Source organism: Zootoca vivipara, chromosome 8 (genome assembly GCF_965207765.1).
Source record: "Zootoca vivipara chromosome 8, rZooViv2.hap1.1, whole genome shotgun sequence".
NCBI lineage: Eukaryota > Metazoa > Chordata > Lepidosauria > Squamata > Lacertidae > Zootoca > Zootoca vivipara.
This window is the reverse complement of record NC_142591.1, coordinates 40,240,966-40,263,361: the sequence shown is the minus strand read 5'-3', so window position 1 is coordinate 40,263,361 and position 22,396 is coordinate 40,240,966. Positions and strand designations below refer to the sequence as shown.

The following is a 22,396-nucleotide window of genomic DNA, read 5'->3' as shown; positions in this document are numbered from 1 at the left end:
GGGTCTACAGCAGCAGGCAGCCATGGCTCTGGGTCTCTTAGTGCAGCCCCCTCCAGCCAGCAGCTCATGGTGGTCTGCCCTTTGTTCTCCTTCTTCTTCACAGCACACCACAAGCCTCCTATAAAACAATACTTTGTTCCTGTCACCTCACACAAAGTCGCCTGAGCTGTTTAGCCTGGAGAAGAGAAGGTTAAGGTGTGATATGATAGTCATGTTCAAATATATAAAAGGATATCATATAGAGGAGGGAGAAAGGTTGTTTTCTGCTGCTCCAGAGAAGCGGACATGGAGCAATGGATTCAAACTACAAGAAAGAAGATTCCACCTAAACATCAGGAAGAACTTCCTGACAGTAAGAGCTGTTCGGCAGTGGAATTTGCTACCAAGGAGTGTGGTGGAGTCTCCTTCTTTGGAGGTCTTTAAGCAGAGGATTGACAGGCATATGTCAAGAATGCTTTGATGGTGTTTCCTGCTCGGCAGGGGGTTGGACTGGATGGCCCTTGTGGTCTCTTCCAACTCTATGATTCTATGATTCTAACTTCTGTTTTGCAGACCTGAGCACTTTGTTTCATAATGGCCTACATTCAACCAGCCCAGCCAGGCTAGTTTGCAAAGGCTAAACCTAGGGATTTCCTATGGCACATTTTGGGAGAACTGCTACAGCCTGCATTTTCCCCTTCAGTGTCCCAAATATTAGCTAAAGTTTGACATTCATTGATTTATTGGGTTTGGTGGAATCTCTCTCTCCATCCCCCCACTTCATAACAATATATGGGCCTACACTGCATGGGTTATAGTGGATCTTAGGTGTGATCACGGGTCGCCCAAGGCATTTTGGCTCCTGAGGCAAAATGCCACACTGCTGCCCCTGTGATGTGGGTGGGTATGAGGCTCTGCAAGAGTGGTATCAGGTGGGGGGCCGTGGGGGGCCACTCCACTGCCATCTGAGGCTGCTGCCTAAGTGTGCGTGTGGGTTGACTCTGGCTGTGCATCTTAATGCAGCCCAAGCTCAAGCTGCTATTAGAAGCATAGATAAGGGGATGCTTGAAAAGAAGGAAAGGTTATTTATTAGGGTTGCCGCTTGTTTTTTAAGACTAAAAAATCTTTTCATGAGTTAAAAAGACACCACCGATTAATATATATGCTCAATTAACCTGCTCTCTTGCATATACAGTACTGTACAGTATATAGGTGCCATGATAGCAATCTCCCTTCTTTCCCACTCACAATGCGAAACGCCTGATGTGAGAGGCCGGCGATGCTTTGTCTAAAAACGGGAGTGACCGCCTTAGTTGTCGTTCTTCTTGTTTTTAACAGGGCTCAGAAAAGATGTGCGAAAGGTCAGGAATTCAACAGGCGAAAACTGTGCCCTCGCTGTATCCCTGCGATAGCTGCTGCACCCATTAAATTTCATCCCGTGACGCCGCTGCGGGTGCAGCTCCTCCTTGCTGCGGCCTTGCGCAACGAGGCAGGCGCTTGGTCAGGGAAAGCGCGCCAGTCTCAGGGCCCGGCGGCGGCGGCGGCGGCGGCTTTCCTCCTCTGAAGCCGATAGCCGGGCCGCTTTCCCCCTCAAGGTGACCGCGCCGAGTCCTCCTCCGCCGCAGAGGGCGCTGCCTCCCTCCGTGTGACTCGGGGCGTCTCTGGCTCGCAGCTTCTTGCTCGTCATCCGGGTGGCCGCGGCGCAGACTAACTGGAGCCCCGGTCCTCCTCCTCCTCCGACCGGGAGAAGACGTAGTGGGCGAGGGCAGCCGGGCCTAGGGCCGGGCCCTGACTGAAGCAGTGGGCGGTGGGCAGCGGGGCTCGCCAGCCGCATGAGTGGATGGAGCCGGGCTCTGGGCTGCAGCGGAGGGGGCCGGGGCTCGGCGGCGGCGGCGGGCTGGGCTCGGCCGGCGGCTCCCCTGCGCTCTCAGGGCCTCAGGGCCGCCGCAGGAAGCAGCCGCCGCGCCCGGCCGACTTCAAGCTGCAGGTGATCATCATCGGCTCGCGGGGCGTCGGCAAGACCAGCCTGATGGAGCGCTTCACGGACGACACCTTCTGCGAGGCCTGCAAGTCCACCGTAGGTACGGTGAGGCCCGTCGGCGGGGCCGAGGAGAAGGGGCCGGCGAGGAGGGGACTTTAAGGGGGAAGCGGGTGCGTCGTGGATAGGGTGGAGTGGGGCGTTACAAATCGTATTTTAAAAATTAGGGTGGCTCTCTAAGCCTGGGTCTTAGATTCGTGCTTGGGACTATCTGGGGTTCTTTAACCCACCCCATTTCCTCACCCCGTTGGTTGTGAAGACGCCTCTTAAAACACCCGGGCCGCATCCATAACTTTGCGGTCCGTGTGAAATTCCTGTTTCCTTCGAAACTGCAAGCAGCCCCATAGTAAGGTTGAGCTGGGAATTACTGTACTGTACAATGCTGCTATTGTTTGTTCAGGTGAATCTCTCTCTCTCTCTCTCTCTCTCTCTCTCTCTCTCTCTCTCTCTCTCTCTCTCTCTCTCTCTCTCTCTCTCTCTCTGTGTGTGTGTGTGTGTGTGTGTGTCATATCCTTTAGGGATGAAGTGCTCTTTCCTTTCCTCTCAGGGCGGGGAGTGAATAGTCTTTTCCTGCCCTTTACTGGGATGACAAAGATAAACTTGTATTATTAAAACTACCTCCAGTTATATTTGCATGAGAAGCACACATTCTATTTGCATTGTTGGAGTAAAGAGCCAGTTATCTTGCGAGAATGCTAAAGTGATGAGGGAGGAAGAAGTATCCCATCATCAGATTAATTTATTACTAGTAGCTTCTCAGTTTGGGGAGTGTTTAATTATTAGAAAATGTTTATCTGTTCTCACTCATGACGTTGCTGTTTTGTTGATCTGATGGGAGAGTCTTTGTTTATTACCCAGGATCTGCCCCTGACCCAGGGTGATAGGGGAGACTCTTCCCTTTCATTTGAGATGAAAGTAACTCTGATTATACAGTGTTACCTCATCTCTCCAACACCTTCTTAGTGGTGGTAAACAAAAGCTAAATATATGACAGTAATAGCAAGACGGTCTCCTTCAGTGGTAACTGCATTGCTATTAGTCCACAAACAATCCTTCAGTTACTTAGTTCAACTACTTTTTATGGAAACTCTTGATAGTTATTATTTCACAGAATTGGTCCCAGTATGAACACATCTATAATCTAGTGCAGTGCTTCCCAAAGTGTAGTATGGGGGGGGGGGCAGCAGCCAGGGATGATGGGAGTGGTAGTCCAACAACATCTAGCAACCCAAGGTTGAGAGAGGCTGCTGTACACAGTACTGAGCTAGATAGAGAAATGGTCTGACCTTGTCTACACTAACAAGCAGTGACTCTCCAAGGTTTCAGACAGCAGACATTCCTAGCACTATCTGGATATATTAGGGATTAAACTTGGGACCTCCTGTATGAAAAGGAAATGCTTTACTATTGAACTTGAGCTGTTCTTGTGGAACATAAAATGTATAATATGCTACAGCTGGACATCTAACAGTTACAAAGGAACAACTTAAAAGTAGTTTCTTGGATGTTAAGATGGCTGGTACAATCTTTATTAAATCTTCTGCAATGCTACTTAAATCCACCTGCATCCTTTATTAAGATTTATTGACCTACAGTGCTACAATCTTGCAGCAGTTAAATCTCCTCGATTAGTGAGGCTATTCATTGTGTGAATGCTTATAGCAAGGAAGGGAACATATGTCCCTCTAACTGTTGCTGGACTCCAGCTCCTATCAGTCCCAGCTAGCATAGCCAGCAAGAGCTTCAGGGCCACAAGTTCCCCACCCCTGGTTTATAGGGTTGTCCAGTGCCTTGAGTTCTAAAGAAGCCCTGGTATTCTACTAAACTTATGACATTAATTGGTATTCTGCTTATCATTGTGGTGTAATGTTTTAATAGAGATAAGCAGAGCTTTAAGTTCATTTTCTAGCTCCTGCGTGTCCAAACAAATTAAATGTTACTGTACAAGGGAAAGGAAAGCTTCAGCTATTAGATACTGTTCTCTGCATATTACATTAATGTTAATGTATGGCACTCTGGTTCTAAAATTCCCTTATGGGAGTTTTCTCTATTCATGTTGTCAACCAAAGGAATATCTCAATTTAATATAGAATTTGTTTGTAATTTAAATAACATTTAATTGCAATAAGATGATGATGTAATTACTGATTACCAGTACTTACAATTCAGTTCTATATATGTTTACTCCTTACTAAGCCTTATTAGGTTCAATGGGAGTAATTTCTAGGTGAATACAGGATTGCCGTTTTAGTTGCATATAATAGTAACTTACTAGCAACAATATGCTACGAACATGAGTTTGACCAAACTGCGGGAGGCAGTGGAAGACAGGAGTGCCTGGCGTGCTATGGTCCATGGGGTCACGAAGAGTCGGACACGACTAAACAACAAAGCAACAATATGTGTGCTAATTTTAGAAACTGGAAGCAAGGATTACAGAAGTCAGTGCATGGTGACTGGTAATCACAGAACAGGACATGGGACTTCTGGTTTGGGCTGTTAACCCAATTGTTTCTTAAAGTAAAAATGTGTAAGATATCCCCCAGAATCTGGAGTACAGCAATCATTAATTTTCTCTGTGCTCCTTGCTGGGTCATATGAAGCCAGGAGTTTCAGGTATAAACCATGTTTCTGTAAATACACACGGGTGTGTATTGTGGGATAAACCAGTATAGGTGTTCTCCAAAGCAGCCATACCATGTAGAGAATTTAGAAAACATTTACAGTATAATGATTTTACAGAAACTCTGAAAGAACAACATATACTTAAAAACAGGGATAACTACCACTATATCTTAATTTTACAACATTTCTGAGTCACCTTACCAAAACACTTAAAATGGCTTATGGACAAAAAATACAATTGTTCTGCTGGCTTTATTCCATTTCAATCAACTAAAAATAGCAAGTGGCTCACAAAAAAGCTAGCCAAACATTTATCTGAAACAACAAGATTTCAGATAACGAAGAGCGCCTCCTATCATCTTCAGTTGAAGCATTCCCCCTTCCTTGAAGTTCTGGGTGAGGTCAAAGGCTATCCAGCAATTTTAATAACTAAGAAATTAGCTGTTTACGACTCTTGACAATTGTTTCTGATAAGGGTTCATGTTCAGAATCTAGGTTGTATAGAAAAGGAACATACAATTGTTTTTGAATAAGCAGGCAACCAATTCTTTAAGGCACCTTACTTTAAGTGTATTATATACATATTGCGCCATGGAAAGGACTGAGCAGCCTTTATTCAAAATGGAGCCATCTGTGAGATTTAATAAAATGAAAAATGAACTAATGGGTAGAGCTAAGTTTAGTAGATGAGTGTTCCTTTGGTAATGAGAGAGATCAGCTGTCAAGCTGTAAACAGCTGAAATAGGATCGGAAGAAACAAAACAAGTAGGTGTTTTTGATGTCATTTTAAGATTGAAACTTTACTTCTGACTGGACCATAAGCTTCTGCTCTGTGTTATATTTGAGATTGTGAGTGTGTTAGAGTTGTGAAAAGTATAAGAGAGAAAGTTAAAAAGTTACAGGATTTGAAGGTTTTTTTCCAGGCTGCCTGAAAAATAGTTACACTGAAGTTATATTTATGTGATAGATGTCATTCTAGTATATATCAAAAAGCACTGAGCTCTCTGAACCCATCAATAGTGGCATATCTTTGAGTTGCTTAGCTCTACTGCAATATTATGAAACATAGGACAATCAGTAAGAAAATTGTATCCAGTTGAAAAGTGACTGGACCAAACTTACCCTCTTTTCTCTCTCCTTCCCCTACCACTTCCCAGTTGCCTAGCTTGGGACATAAAATTTAATGAATGATATCATTTTTAAATAAACTAATTTTCTAATGTAGTTTCTAAAATATTATGCAGGAGTAAATTTATTGTTTATTTATTAAATTTATTAAATTTCTATACCATCTGAGGGTCACAGGTGGTTTACAGTATAAAAACAGAAAAGCCATTGTGCTATCATGCAATGAAATGTGTATAACAGAAGCTGATATACCTATATACATACTTCACCAATGTCAGTGGCGTAGCAACCCCTGCCAATGCCCGGGGCGGAACTTTTTAAAATATTCCTTTAGGTAGAGGTTGGACATGTTTAACTTCTCTAGCTAAATCTCCACACCAGATAGCAAGGCTGAAGCAAACAGAACTATTAAGATGCAATAACTGATGGTGATCCTTTTTAAAAAAATAGAACATCTGGTGGTTCCTAGAAAATAATTGAATAATTTAAAAAAACCCAACCTTTCCCCTTGTTGAAAATATTTTTGGTGGTAGCATGCTAGATAAGTTCATGTGGAGTGCTTATAAGAAATATCTGTCCATTGTCTCCGTCTTGCCTCTTTAAGTGGTACAAGTCCTTCTTACGTTGCTTAAATAAGAACAGGTACTAAATTAAACTAAATCATACCTGTGTTGCTTTTACTGCTTATTCCTCCTTTTTTTGTTTACTGTATTTTATTTATAGGTGTTGATTTTAAAATCAAAACAGTAGAGCTAAGAGGAAAGAAAATTAGATTACAAATCTGGTAAGTAAAAATAATAACCAAAACCAGCAGAATGTTTTAAAGTTTTGTGTTCTAGCATGGTTTTAATATGCTTTTCTAATATGATTAACTGTTATAAGACAACTTAGCTTTAATATACCTACTGCTCCTTTCCCTTTCCCTCACACAGCTATAGCAATAGGCATCAAATTTATAAGGTAATGTTTGTGGGGTGGAATCAAGTGATGTACCCTACAGTTTTTATTTATTTAAGCATTTTTATGTTGTTGTTCAGTTGAAAAGGCTCCCAGAGCAGCTTATATAAGGTCAATGAGAAGAAGACAGTCTATTTTAATATTTTCAGTATGCATTTCTAACAAGAACTACCAGTCCGTTTTTGGGCTGTTTCATTAAATTAATTCCTATACTTTTTATTAGCTTCACATACACCAGATTTTTTGTCTTTCAGCATGTCAAATCATTATATAATCTTAAAATTCGCATGTTACTTTAAAGGTGCCAGTTGGGGAAGTCCATGGCATTTGGAGATCTTGGTGCTTAAATATTTGATCCAGACATCACCAAAATTGAAATGAGGAAAATTAGGCTTGCTCTAAAGACCGTTAGTGATACTAATGAAAATATATATATGAAAACAGGGTTATATATTGCTTTAGGATCCAAAGAATAAGGGAAGTATTTTCAGAAGTAGTTTCTGTGCTATTCATCCATGCTATAAAAGTATACATAGTAGTGTGATACAAATTGCTGTTGTGATGAGATAAACCACCTATGCTTAACAGTCCTAAGTAAGTAAGATAGCTAATGGCTTTATCCTAGTGTATTAATAATACTTCATGCATTAGCGATAACTTACTAGATTTGCTATAACTTGTAGTAGAAAAATTAGACTGTGGCTGTTCAAATGGCAACGCTGATCTAATCTGATAGTGTTTAACTCTTGCATAGATGCAGTGAATTCAGTTTACTAACTCCTCTTGGCAGGTCACCATCAGCTCTGTTTGTCGCACCATGTGTTTGTCTTGCTTCCATCTGAGTTATTTGCTGTTGCATCTTTCGTATCATCTGTTACCTAATACTTGAAAGTTACTGGCATGACTTCATTCCTCATCTGTGTCCCCATCTGGAATCCTATGGCCACAGAATGGTACTTGAGCCAGCATGATGTTTAGCCAGGGCCTACTGAAGCCGATACGAGGTAATGTAGTATTTCAATGTGCCAATATCTTTGGGTGTGAAAATAATAATTACTGCAATCTCCTTAGATTCAGTGTTGTTGTTTTTTAAAATAAATACAAGTCCTGATAAGACACCTGAAATTCTGCCCTAAGTAAAATAAATTCATCCTATTTATTTCAATGAGTATTCGTCACATGTAACTATGTACTTGGATGCCTAACAGGAGCCAATTGTTCTGACATTGATTATTCTCCATAAATTGAGATTAATTTTTTTAAAAAACTGTCAAAAGGATATTACTTAACAGGATAGCACTCCATGGAGATTGTGATGCATCAAAGATTTCCTACATTTTAAGTAAGCAAAAATATTTATTAAAGATGTTATTCCCACCAAGGAGTACTTTGTGCACTCTTATGCACACAGAGCTTTTGCATACTACATTTGTTGGAGAAAGCAAATGAACACAGGTTGAATGTCTGTGCAATGATCTGTGTCCGGTGGAATGAATGGGGAAAGTCCTAGAGTTAGAGTGTTTCACACCTACAGTATATAAATATATTGGATTGGTTATTTGTAAGATTTTTTGAGTCAAGATAAATCTAGAGTTCAATTCCTGATGAAAGGTTAAAGGAGTTGGGCATTTTTAGCCCAAAGTAGAGATTGCTAAGAAGTGACATGTTAGCCTTCTTCAAATATTTGAAGAGCTGTTACATAGATGATGGAGAAGAATTATTTTCTGTTGCTCCAGAGGCATAGCTGCCAAGTTATCCCCTTTTTTAAGGGATTTTCCATTATGCTGAATAGGCTTCCTCGCGAGAAAAGGGAAAACTTGGCAGCTATGTCCAGAGGGAAGGACCCTAGGACTTGAACCAGTTAGTTCAGATTAGGAGAAACGGATTTTTTCCCCCAAATATTAGGAACTACTTACTGACAATACAAGTGGTCTGACAGTGAAATAGGCTGCCTTGGAAGATAGCAAACTCTGCTTTGTTAGACTTTTTCAACAGAGGCTAAATACCCACGTTTCTGGGGTGCTATGGTAGTGAATTTCCTGCATCAGTAGGGGAATGACTTTTGAAATCCCTTTCAGATGTAAAATTCCTATAAATTACAATACATTATTGACAATTAAAATGTTGCTTTATTGGCTACTATACAAATGTAGCTTAACATTTATTCATTTTTCTCTAATTTTAAATTTTGTTTGATCTCAGCATCTCTCACAAACGTTTACCACTATAATAATCTCATTGGCTTCACCCCCCCCAAAAAAAAACAGGGAGTCATGGACCTATTTTAAATTAGTTGTTTGCATTGCCTAGCTTTTCTAAGAACTTAAATCAGCTGTTGGGATCATGCAGAGGCTGTAAAAGAATCCATGCTGCCATGCTTATGTTCTCGTTGCTATAAAAACAAACCAGGCACTTCTACATCTTGAATATTTCTTAAATTGTTTCAGTTTTGATTATCTAATTGAACACTACCTGAAAAAAATGAACTTGTACTTTTCTCTTCAGCATTTGAGAAATTCACAAATTTTGAATATAAGGGCCACTCAAAGATGACCTTTTCCTATGCCATTGGAACTTATGTAGGAAATGCTGTGGAAAGTATATGTAGTATGAATTATTGTGTGCAAGTTTGCTTTTGTGCATGCATTATCCATGTAGGAAAATAATCCATTTGAAGTGGCCCTGTGTCTATTGCTGGATGTTTGGTGTTTCCTTTCCAGTTTCCCTTTGTCACAAAATACTGATGCCACAAAGTCTAGAGTTAAAGTGTGTGTTCAAGTGTTTTCATTTACATATTAAGCATGCCCACATATTTTTAAAGCTTTTTGTGAGATGTTCATTTCCCATGTCATTCCTTCAGGATATCTCTAGGAGTGAGATGTTCTCTGCTAAGTGTACATCAAGACAATGTGTCATTTACATTCCCATGTTGACATCCTACATGCATGTTTTTCCTTCAATTTGAAGTGCTCAAGTGGAGTTCAGTGATTATTCCTTTTTGTACATGCAAATTGTGAAATATATATGAAAGTTTTAAGTGGAAAAATATTTCCAAAGATAAGTCTAAAATAAAAATGGTTGCCCTCTGAAAAGGTGCTCTTGAAGTTGCACGATCCTCCAGAACAGGGCTCAGTGTATACAAAGAATGAATAAACTCCATACTTAGGAACAGAACTTAAGGGTTGGCTTGCTATGTCACCTTGTTAGAAGTTGGGTCTTGAGGAGGAGAAGACTTAGTTGCATATAACAGTCTCCTTCTTTCCATGTTCCTTATTATGATGTGGACTAGAAAAGTGTTACCTTGCAATTTTTAGACTTGCTGTGTTTGCAAGCTGAAGTGATACTTGGCATACAATACAGTGGTGCCTCGCTAGACGAAATTAATTCATTCCACAGGTCTTTTCTTATAGCGAAAAATTAGTCTAGCGAATCACATAGGAATGGATTGATATTTTTTTTTTTTGCCTTTAGGAACGCATTAATTGAATTTCAATGCATTCCTATGGGAAACCGCGATTCGCTAGACGAATTTTTCGTAAAACGCATTCGTCTAGCGAGGCAAGCTCCGCTCGAAAAATCCTTTCGTTAAGCGGAAATTTCGTTAAGCAGGGCATTCGTTAAGCGAGGCACCACTGTACAAGCAAAGTATCCATGAAACTTTACTGGTAGCCCAATGGCCGCACTAGACAAAACAATAAACATGTGAATGCATTTAACAAGTCTATTTTTAAACTCAGGGTCATGGGTTCAAGCACCAGGTTGGCCAAAGATTCCTGCATTGCCAGGAATCTATTGCCAGGAATCTATTATTCTGCTGACAGTGATCATTAGGTGAATCCTGCACACAGTGTTGCTGAGCTTTGGCCGTAAGGAGATATATTTGGCATGAGGGGGGAAGCCTTCAGCACCTTGAACCCCTCTTAGGATGTGGAGAATAAAGCCATTGTTATAGGCATGTCATGCCTATCTTGAAAATTTTCTGAAGCTGCAGTAGCAAAAGTATTTCCCAGCTATGCTGGGAAGAAGGAACCAAGGAAAGGCAGTGTTAAGTGTGGAAGCTGTACCAACCCTGGCTTATCTCATTCCATCACTCTGGCCCCACTTGGCCTTTCTATTTTATTTTTTATATTACGTCTAGGTATAAGAACCCACCTATATCTATCACCTGTAGGATCCCTGCCACAGAAATCTAAGATACAGAAACTCTGATATTAAGTGGTGTATAAACTATTAAAACAAATTCATAAAAAATAACCTGCTTTCCTTATCCCTTTTATAACCAAATAATTCCTTTAGTCATATTTTACATACCTCTACACACACACACAAGCTGGTTTTAGCCATGGGATGAACAGACCAACAGACTTATATTTAAAGAGCAAATAGATATACAGTATACTAATTTATTTTTTAATAATATAATAGGATTCTTTGCCGCTTTAATATAAAATAGAGCTTTTATGTGCTTTGAAATGCTTATTAACTTGCCCTAATTATCTTAATCTAAATAAATATGCAGTTGCCTTTAATCTTCACCTAAAGTCTTCCCTCTGGTCAAGAGTCTCTTTACTCCCATATACCTTACAGGCTTCACTGAGGACTTTACCCAGAGCCAGGGCCTTGCTACTTTTAAGCAGCCTCTACTAATGGACTACAGTGGTACCTCAACTTACGAAGATGATCCGTTCTGCGGCCGTCTTCGTAAGTTGAAGTCTTCGGTTGCCGAAGCGCCTGTTCTGTGAATGCGTGAAGCGCGATTTCGCGCTTCTGCGTGTGTGCCGACCGTGCGTGCCACTTCTGCGCAGGCTTAGAACGCACGCGCAGCGAAGAGACTTCTGGGGTTGTCGACTTCGGAAGTCGAAACCTTCGGAACTCGAGTCATTCGGATGTCAAGGTACCACTGTATGTGGCTTCAGCTCCCCTGGAGGAGCAATGCTGGAGTATGTCTCTTTCTTTTCTCTCAGACCTTCTCAGCTTTAGTCTTCAGCTCTGTGTCTTGGTTTCTTCTTAAATGGCCATGTGAAGACATAAGGACCTCTCAAGTTTCAGCACAGCTCTGGCTGCTTCCTCTGGCAGGGCAGATATTGCTCAGCACCATCCTCTCTTCATACTTGCTTTCAACCTCTTCTGAGTCTCTTCCTCAGTTCCTCTCAAAACGGTGCTGTGCTTGCCCTTCCATTCTGTTCTGTCAGAAACTGCTAATCGGTTACAAGGCTCTCTGCATCTCGTTGAACCAGTGCGTTCAATTGGAATATCTTCTAAATGACCTACCACAGCTTGACTTTCTAAATTTTAATGACCTTCTAAAAGCTGAGTTCTGCTAGTTGTCATAACAGAAAACATCACAAGACACATCACCACCTCTTTAGTACCAGCATAACTATTTCTTGGCAAGCTGCCATCTGAGATACCCCCCAAATATATATATTCTGAGCTCCAGTTAGAAGTAAGTTGCCAGTTTTTTCTCATTCTGTTTGCTTACAAACTGAACAGTTTTTTAACAGAACATTCTTATATTTAAAATTCTCCACACTATGTTAATTTCTTTTCATTGTACCTCTGAGCCCTTTGTACTCAAAGCTACATCACACTGACCCTCTCCATGGCAGTCATTCTATGGTTCTGAGTGTGACAGAAATGGAAATCTTGTTGCATGAAAAAAAACAAAGAACTGGCTGTTAATTAGAAGCTTTTTCTAAGAAAGAATAGTATTTGCTTTTTGCCCAGTGCAGTTTTTTTCAGTTTGTGACCATCAGGTACTCTTAGAACTTCAAAGAACCAGAAAACATACTTCGGAAAGCAGAAAGGAAACTTGTCACACGTAGGGATGGAGACTGAATATGTAATTCTCCCAAGTGCATTTTGATAAGTTCCTTACAGTGCATTTTTTCTGAGGTTAGCAAGATTGGGTCTGTAAATCATTTAGATCAGGCATCCCCAAACTGCGGCCCTCCAGATGTTTTGGCCTACAACTCCCATGATCCCTAGCTAACAGGACCAGTGGTCAGGGAATATGGGAATTGTAGTCCAAAACATCTGGAGGGCCGAAGTTTGGGGATGCCTGATTTAGATTATACTTTACATGTGAGAAACCATGTACTCCATACAGTTATGTGTGTTTACCTGTAATATTGCAAGCACTGATTTTAAAGTTGCATCCAGTGCTCAGTGAGAGAGACTATGGTGTCTATTAGTTTTTTTATTTTAATGCGTAGAAAGCAAATACATCATTGTTCTCTTAATACTGACAAACTTGAAAGAAGATCCAATGTTTCTTTCTTTTAAATGAAGATCTGGCATAATTGCATTTGTTTAAATAAAGAACTTTAGGAGCAACTTTAATTCTGTCCTCTTAGTGACTTAGTGACTAGGATTGCATGTCATGTTAAACCAAACCATGCTTAGTGTGAATGTGTGCCATCTGCCAGAGAGGAGATTCCAGCTGCTTTGCTCCTTCCTGATTGTTTTGCTTTTGTACTGATCCAGTTTGGCTTAGCATGTTATCCAAATCCGGGCTCATGGTTTGGCTCTCTCAGACAAGCTACCAGCTATAAACCATAGGACAAATCTTGGTTACAGCTTGGGGTTAGTCTGGAGAGATCTAAGCAATGAGTCTGGATTCGGACAACATGCTAAGCTACCGATTATCTATGCAGCAGAACAACGGGGGATCTCTTCTCTAGGAGCCTGCACATTTATGCTAAACCATGGTTTGTCTTCGTGTGACATGCAAACCAGACCAGTGTTGCTGTGGTAAACTTATTATTAACTTGTACATTGCAGCTATGGAGTCTTTTTCAGCTAGCTGCTTCTGACAAACTTAAAATTGTGTGGTGAACAGAAAGGCAGTTATTATTTCTTTCTCTGCATGTTGTTGATAATCAAAATATTCTGTTCCCTATGCAGTCTATTGTACTACTTTTATATAAATAAACTTTTAGAAGCTCATCCCTAATGATGATGATGATGATGATGATGATGAAAACATTTCAAAAATTTTGAGCAGTGTTTGAATTATAAACCCATGAACCCAGTGAGACTTAATTGTGAAAAAATGTTTGGGGTTGAGGTACAGTGGAACATAAACATTTATTAGAATCATAGAATCTTAGACTTGGAAGGGAGACAAAGGTCATCTTATCCAACCCCCTGCAATGCAGAAATCTCAGCTAAAGCACCATGACAGATGGCCATCCAACCTCTGCTTAAATACAGTGGTACTTTGGGTTAAGAACTTAATTCGTTCTGGAGGTCCATTCTTAACCTGAAACTGTTCTTAACCTGAGGTACCACTTTAGCTAATGGAGCCTCCCGCTGTCGCCGCACCACCACCATGCGATTTTTGTTCTCATCCTGAAGCAAAGTTCTTAACCCAAGTTACTATTTCTGGGTTAGCAGAGTCTGTAACCTCAAGCATCTGTAACCCAAGGTACCACTGTACTTCCAAGGAAGGATAGTCTACCACCTCATGTGGGAGTCCATTCCACTTATTGAACAGCTCTTACTGTTAGAAAGTTTCCCCCCAAAATGTTTAGTTGGAATCTTCTTTCTTGTAACTTGAAGCCATTGACTCAAGTCCTACTTTCAAGAGCAGGAGAAAACAAGCATGCTCCCTCTTCCATGTGACAGCCCTTAAGATATTTGAAGATGGCTACCATATCTCCTCTCAGTCTCCTCTTCTCCAGGCTAAAGATACCCAGCTCCTTCAAGCAATCCTCATAAGGCTTAATTTCCAGACTCTTGATCATCTTTGTTGCCTTCGTCTGCAGGTGTTCTAGCTTGTCAACAACCTTCTTAAATTCAATGCATCTTCTTTATCATTGGACTTATGAGTAAATGCAGCTGGTATGGTTGCATCACTACCTTACACTGCCAAATGAAGGGATGTGGAAGTGATGTCACACTGGCTACTTTGCCCAGCTGGGGGCAGCCTTTCTTTCTCCCCTCTCAGATGAGATAACTTTCCCCCACCATCAGAACTAAGAGACTACATGTTCCTGTAATGTTTAATCTCTTTTAACACAGCAATGTGTTTTAAAACTAACTAGCTGGCCCTGCCATGCATTGCTGTGGCTCATCCCTGTGATTTCCCCCACCCTGTGCCGATCCATGACGTATCCCGCCCCCTCCCCTGGCTTATCCCTGTAAATTCCCCCCTCCTCCCACCCCCCGGTTTATCCCTGTGATTCCCCCCTCTCTGTCCCGACCCATGACCTATCACGCCCCCTTCTCCCCCCACCCCCGGCTCATCCCTGTGACTGGTCCCACCGTGTCCTGACCTATCCCATCCCCTCCTCCCCCCCAACCCCCACCCAGGGAGCCAGTGCCTCCATTCGGCCTAGTCTGTAAAGGCTTCGGCCTAGTATGTAAACAGGAGCCAAGGTGCTGTTGAGAGGGAAGGTTTTATAGGTGCAGTACCAGTGTAGCCGCTGCTAGAGGGCGCTGATTTGTAACATGGTTCTTTTCCCAGCAGGCACTTTTGGCTGAGTGGTGCGTTCTGGAACAGGGTTTTTGGGGGGTTTTACCTGGCGGAGGTGTGACATCTGTCTTAGCAAACTTTCTGTATCCTTCGGACATTCGCATGTGATGTTGTGTTAAAATTTCACCTCACTCGGTCAAGCAGTTTTAGTGAAAAGTGGAAACACACCAACATGTCTTTTTTACATTTTTATATATATAGATGATTTAGGATCACATACTTTTGAAATTATTGTGTTGTATGTGACTTGTCTGGCAGGCTCACATTAAGTGTGGCTGTAGGATGTTGGGGTCTTGTCTTGGAAACTTAGTTTTGCTATATATTTATAAGCAGTCTTGAGAGAGATCATAGATATATCCATGTGCATTTGGTTTAGTTTTTAAGACAAACAGTAAATGGCAGTAAATGACTTGCTCCTGTCCCAGTGATCATTACATTGTTCACATTCATGCATCATAGTAAAGCATGGTTAATGGCTTACTATGAACACACAGGTAGCTCCCACTTTGTTCCTTCTCTAACACATCACAAGTAGGAACAACAAACCAGAATCTCTGGCTTAGCTTTCTATCCAACATACGGATAGTGGTTTGTTGCACTCCAGACAAACCAGGATGTTTAGCCAAGTTTTTTTCTTGTCTTACCAATCACAGTTTGTTTGAGCAAAGCAAGCCATGATCCCCTGTTTGGGGAATCATTAAGTATGGTTTACTTTGACATGTGAACAGAGCCATTGCATGCATGAATTATTTCACCCTGACAGTTGAATATACTTGCTAAAACTGTATGTGGTAAAAGTGGAAGTGCTGATAACTCTTTGCACGTTTCATTCGGGGTTTTTTAATCCTACCAAGAGCTATTTTTCTTCCTTGTGAGTTCATCTACTTTTCTTAGACAAATGCCTCATAAAACTGGTGGTGGTTCTTACTTGTTTGGTGGAGTAAGATACAGATTCAATATATGGACTTTATTGCAGTAGAAATTTGCAATGTCGGAATTTGTAATTGCAGTTTGTGAAGTTATAAAATTGTTATACCAATATTTGCTCCTGCTGCTTCTCAGGGACACAGCAGGTCAGGAAAGATTCAACAGCATTACCTCAGCTTATTACAGAAGTGCCAAGGGTATTATATTGGTGTATGATATCACGAAGAAGGAGACATTTGATGATTTGCCAAAATGGATGAAAATGATTGACAAGGTAAGTTTCAGTCTCTCAAAATAAGCAATAGTGGTTTTGATACTTACAGGAATAAAGTCAAATTGCATGGTAGCAGTACACTCCAGCGCAGGCATAGGCAAACTCTGGCCCTCCAGATGCTTGGGACTACAATTCCCATCATCCCAAGCTAATGGGACCAGTGGTCAGGAATGATGGGAATTGTAGTCCCAAACATCTGGAGGGCTGGAGTTTGCCTATGCCTGGTCCAGAGAATTCATTATAGTAGATATATGGCCACTTTTCTAAACTCATGAGTGTTGGTTAATTGCAGTGCTGAGGCAGCTTTGTGGTCTCTTATTCATTGCATCACCACATACATAGCTCATCAAGCCACCTCTGTGTTTCTCTGCTTTAGAGCTCTAGACCTAAACACCAACTGGTAGCACAAAGCTGAAAATGTTAGCAGTGGGTGTGAGAGGGGGTGGCTTATTGAACAAGGGTTAGCACTAAATCAGCAGCTGTTTCCTACCTAATAATATATGAGAATTGAAACAAAAATGTTTGCCTCAGCTGTGCATTTGCCGTATATGATAGTCTATACACCTTTATAACCTGGCCTTTGACACTTGAGGTTTATATTTTTACCGGTAGCACCCACCCTATTGTTGTGACTAAATTGTTGTCAACTGTGTTTTGTTTTATTTTAAATTGCTGTGACTGACCCTGAGACCTTATGGTGAATCCTGCCAAATTTTTGAGTTGAAATTGCTGTATTCAGACACTAGAAACAATGTAAACCATTATGGTCACAGTGCAACATAAGGATTATACAGTCATACCTCGGTTTAAGTACGCTTCGGTTTGAGTACATTCAGTTTAAGTACTCCGCGGACCCGTCTGGAACGGATTAATCCACTTTCCATTACTTTCAATGGGAAAGTTCGCTTCAGGTTAAGTACACTTCAGGTTAGGTACAGACTTCCGGAACCAATTGTGTACTTAAACTGAGGTACCAATGTATTCATTTCTAACATTATTCAGCAGTAATGCAGTATTTGTTACAGGAGGTTGCACAGTCCAACAGTTCTCAATCAAGAAGTTACTAAATTGTACTGGTAGAGTGAAGCCTAAACTAAAGGAGAAATGATCAAGACTGCCTTAACAAGTAGCTTAACAGCCTAGAACTGTTATGAATGTATTGACTGAATGACTTCATTTTTACCAATATGAAATTTAAAAGCAAAAGGCCTAAGCTAGTGGAAACATGCAATTTTATGCTTTGGTGTTTCTTCTTTCCACCCCCCACCCCCCAGTATGCCTCAGAAGATGCTGAGCTACTACTGGTTGGAAATAAGTTAGACTGTGAAGTGGACAGAGAGATCAGTCGGCAACAGGGAGAAAAAGTAAGTGAAGGTGAAACAAAATTAACAGACATTGATGGAAATAGGAAATTACTTCTGTGGAAGTGTGAATGGTGCAGAACCTTAACATTACATTCATTTTGATCTTAATTTTAATGTTGGGTAACTTCATGCCTTGGAACCTTTTTACTATAATCTTAATTCATTTTCTTTAAAAGTTCAGAAGCACCACCCCCTCTCCTGACTTTTTGGGGATTCCAGTGAGGAGGAAAGCATGGGAAAAATTCCTTCTGTTAACTTCTTTATCTTTGAACTGGCTTATCTTCCTATTTATCATAAGATCCAAGTCAGAATATTTAAATTAATTCTCAAACTTATTTTGCATTTGTTCATTGTTGTTTAATTTCATCCTAATGTACTAGTATTATTATGGAACTAAATATACTTATTATGGAACTAAATATACTTTTGATCAAATGAAATTTCCTTGAGCCAGACTAAAAATGTCATGATTTCTTAATTTTCCCCATCAGTTTGCACAGCAGATAACTGGGATGCGGTTTTGTGAAGCCAGTGCCAAGGATAATTTTAATGTGGATGAAATATTTCTGAAACTGGTTGATGACATTCTAAAAAAGGTAAAATGCTTCCATACTGCAAGTTAATGGGACTGTTGATTATTTAAAGTACTGTGTTAATGTTTCTTTAAAAAAATCAGTTTCTAGAGTGCACCTTTTGGGCTATTTGCTACAACCAGTTTTTCAGCAGAATACTTTGCATTGCTTTCATATGTATGGTACTTAATACTCCTTTAAATGGGAATTGGTATCAGTGTAACAGCTCCAGTAATTCTTCTTGCTTCAATGAGGGAATGAGGTTGTATAGTTTGATTTTAGCATGATGGGTTGTTTTGTTTCGTTGTTGTGAGGCTAGGAGTAAAGGACAAAATTTCATGCTACTGACCAATAAGCTCACCAAAACGTAGCAGGCACAATCCAGATAAAATCTGCTGCTTTTAACTTCTATCAGTAATGATAGTTTGTTAATAGAAAAAGCTGATACTTGATTTAGCAGAGCTATATGTGTTAAAATTGAATGATGGAGCTTTATGGGTATTACAGTCATACCTCGGTTTGAGTACTTTCAGTTTAAGTACTCCGCGGACCTGTCTGGAGCGGATTAATCCACTTTCCATTGCTTTCAATGGGAACGTTCACTTCAGGTTAAGTACAGACTTCCGGAACCAATTGTGTACTTAAACTGAGGTACCACTGTATTTGCCCTATTAATGTAATTAATTATGAATATTATGCCAGGATCTGAATTTAGGTCACATAATTCAGGTTAGGTGGCAATGCTTATATTTCTAGGTTATACCATTGGACTGTGTTAGACTCTATAACATTCTGTGCAGGACATTGCTTACAACAGGATTTTTCCCCCCATTTTAAGATGCCTTTGGATATTATAAGAAATGAATTGTCCAACAGTATCCTGTCCCTACAACCAGAGCCAGAAATTCCACCAGAACTGCCGCCTCCAAGACCTCATGTCCGTTGTTGCTGACCAGCTGCTTCATCCAGTGTGCAAATGATAAGTGGGAGGAGGGAAAGGCGGGGGGGGCAGGCAGCACCTGTCCGACTCTGCACTACAATCATGTGGCAGTTCCTTGTTGCACTTTGATTCAGAGTCAGAGCTATACTCTTAATTTGTAAATATGCAAGCCTGGGTAGGATTCAGCTGTAGCTGGTTAAGTATTGCCCTTCCCACAAGTGGTTTTTCACTCCTCTTTCCCAGTGCTATAAATATTGTACATTTGGCTGGGAAACACAGCACTCCCAAACCTAGGATGTAAGAAATTAAATCCATACTTCCCTTATTCTGAACATAAATGTTGTAATGGTCCTTGATATAAACAGAATCTCTCCTAGTATATGGTGCTTTGCTAGCTTTTTCTAAAATAATTTTTAAACTTTTGACTTTCTAAAGCTTTCTTAAGAAGCATTGTTTCCCACTTGCAAATTCAAAATAAAAGTGTTTACTGTAGCATTTTAAAATGACTGACAGCACAATCCTATATATGACTGCTCAGAAGTGAGACCTACTGTGTTTAAGAGGGCTCACTCCCAGGTAAGTATGCCTAGGATTGTAGCCTGAGAATGAAATTTGCAAAGTATTGGTGCTATACGCAAACCATTCATTTCAATGGGGCTTGTATATGTGGTTCTATGCAAGCATCATTGAAATGAATGGATCGTATAGTAGCAGGATTCAGTGCATTGAGCCCCGAACACACAATTGACATTTCCGGCAATTCTTTATTATTTATTATTTTTTATGCTAGGTCATTTGTGTGTATGCGTGTGCGCGTGCGGAGGAACTACATTCTGTGCAGTTTATAAAGAATGAATTGCCAACTTGCACAGTTAGTTTCCTCAAATATAAATTAGCTAGCAATCGGGTTCTGTAAGATACAAAAAACAGAGATATATTTGAAACCTAAAATAGATAGATATATATATATAAGGCATTGCTGCTGTCCTAGACACATTCTTTTTTTAAATCATTTTTAGGACAAGACATTTCCTGTCTCATATATATGTATTTGTGTGAACAAATTGGGGAGACATCTTTGTTACAATATACTCTTTTCTAATAGGTGAGCTTATTCCCATCAAATATGCTGTACTAAAGGATTTTTTTAGTCTGAATCAGTTTGTGAACCATATCTTTCTGGTATATCTTTTATTAAAACTGCACTGTATAGTTTAGCTGTGGTAAACCAGTAGCTACATATTGGAATAACTTGATGTGTCCTAAATGTTGTGGTATTGAAAAGCATTGTCGTTCTAAACTAATGATGTGCCAATAAAATTTTGTATTTATGAATGACAATGGAACTGCATCTCTTATTAGAATGCCAAAAATCAAATGTTGGCCAAAAAGGACAATTTTAGGAGAATTTTTTTTAAAGTGACTTTCTAGTTTATAAAAACAGGACTGGATGTGTTGACTTCTAGCATAATCCTAAGCATGTTTATTAGGAAGCAAAAGTTGCTTCCAGTAAATGATTAGGACTGTAGTCCCAGTCAGACTTGCATCCTATATCGCCAGTAAGACTTGCTTTTTGAAAGTATCTCAGCAGGCCGTAGCAAAACTAGTGATGACTCATGGAACATAAAATAAGAGTTGCTGGCTTTCAAACTCCAAATTGCCTCCTCTTTATTTTTCAGTGCCTGAGCCTCTGTTCTATATACTAAGCAATTAGTCTGACCAGCAGTGGGTTCCACTGGCTTTCCTGGTATTTTGACCTCAGGTTTCAGGGAGGAACTAAGAATGTTAAGTAATTGGTTGCAGTTAAATATATGCTATTTCTACTGATCTTGGTATACCTCTTTGGATCATTTTAGTTTCAACTAATAAAAGATGCACAATTGAAATGTATACTTATTTCTTCTACCACAACGTGCCTATACAAATGTCATTCTTCTCACACAAAATATCATACAGTACTGGCCAGGCGAAGTTTGCCATTTTTGTAACACTGGTAGGGCTTGTAATAATGCTGTGGGCAATAACAGTGGAAAGGAACCTATTGGACAGTAAGTTTAAACTTGAAAAATATTTAGGTGATTTTCCTGTATTTTAAAGTCTGTTTTTTTGCTTTCAGTTCTTGAATAAAAATGTAAGAAAACAACTGTAGATAAATGCTTATATCTTATCAGGAACTTGTACATCTAAGCAAGGTGTTTGTCAATCTCTTATTATCGAAAGAACTTGAGGGGATGACCTGATTTCCACTGAAGTTACATTTTCTCCTACTTATGTCAGTTTGTGTCTTCTGACATAGCATTATAAAAAGTGACTTATGGACAAGCTTGATCACACAGCCCTTTCTTTATACATAGACATTTCCCTATAGCTTTAGATAATGAATATTGCCATTTTCTCCAGTTTGTTAATTTCCTGTCCTAAAGAAGAAAAGGATATCATCTCCCAAGTGACAGCGCAATCCTCATAATACAGTCATACCTCATGTTACGTCCACTGTGGGTTACGTCTTTTCAGGTTGCGTCCTGTTCCCAACCCGCAAGTCCTGGAATGGGTTACTTCTGGGTTCGGTGCGTGCACATGTACAGAAGCGCTAGATCGTGCTTTGTGCATGCTCAGAAGTACCAAATTGTGTCACACGCATGCACAGATTCAGCGCTTCAGGATGCGGCCTTTTCATGTTGTGAATGGGCCTCCGGAACGGATCCCAGTCACAACCAGAGGTACCACTGTAATACTAATAATGCATGTCTGCTTAGGAATAAGCCTAACTGAGTTCGATTGGATTTTCTCCCAATCAAGTGCATATAAGATTGCAATTTATAGGACCTATATTTACAATACCTGAAACAAAATCTTGAAAAATCAACCAGAGTGATTCCAGTATGAAGAGAAATGCTTTCTTTCACAGTCATTTTTGCCCAGAATTGAACATATTGTTACACTAGATGTATACCAAAATGCATCTATTCCACATTCCAGAAATACTACGGTAGGAATACAAGATTCTTACTAAGTAGTGGGCTATACAACTCCAAATAGAACTTTTTTAATCCACGTTGCATCCTACTAATACAATTGTTTGTATGCAGTTTTTGTAAAAACAGCCCAAACTT

At 40.1% G+C, this 22,396-nt stretch overlaps 1 protein-coding gene across 1 annotated transcript; it reads left to right on the top strand.

The window, feature by feature from the left end:
- The first annotated feature begins 1,717 nt into the window (after positions 1-1,717).
- Positions 1,718-20,624, top strand: RAB12 (RAB12, member RAS oncogene family). The gene is made up of 6 exons (XM_035125254.3): positions 1,718-2,060; positions 6,494-6,554; positions 16,269-16,407; positions 17,682-17,771; positions 18,263-18,367; positions 19,182-20,624. The coding sequence occupies exons 1-6, from the start codon at positions 1,820-1,822 to the stop codon at positions 19,293-19,295; spliced, it is 750 nt and encodes a 249-aa protein (XP_034981145.1). The 5' UTR covers positions 1,718-1,819; the 3' UTR covers positions 19,296-20,624.
- Positions 20,625-22,396: the final 1,772 nt, after the last annotated feature.

Bases quoted from the DNA above. Each gene is read 5' to 3' on its own strand.
- RAB12 (XM_035125254.3), top strand. From the start codon at position 1,820: ATGGAGCCGGGCTCTGGGCTGCAGCGGAGGGGGCCGGGGCTCGGCGGC. The intron at 16,408-17,681 runs GTAAGTTTCAGT...CCCACCCCCCAG, and splicing joins GGATGAAAATGATTGACAAG to TATGCCTCAGAAGATGCTGA. The intron at 17,772-18,262 runs GTAAGTGAAGGT...TTTCCCCATCAG, and splicing joins GTCGGCAACAGGGAGAAAAA to TTTGCACAGCAGATAACTGG.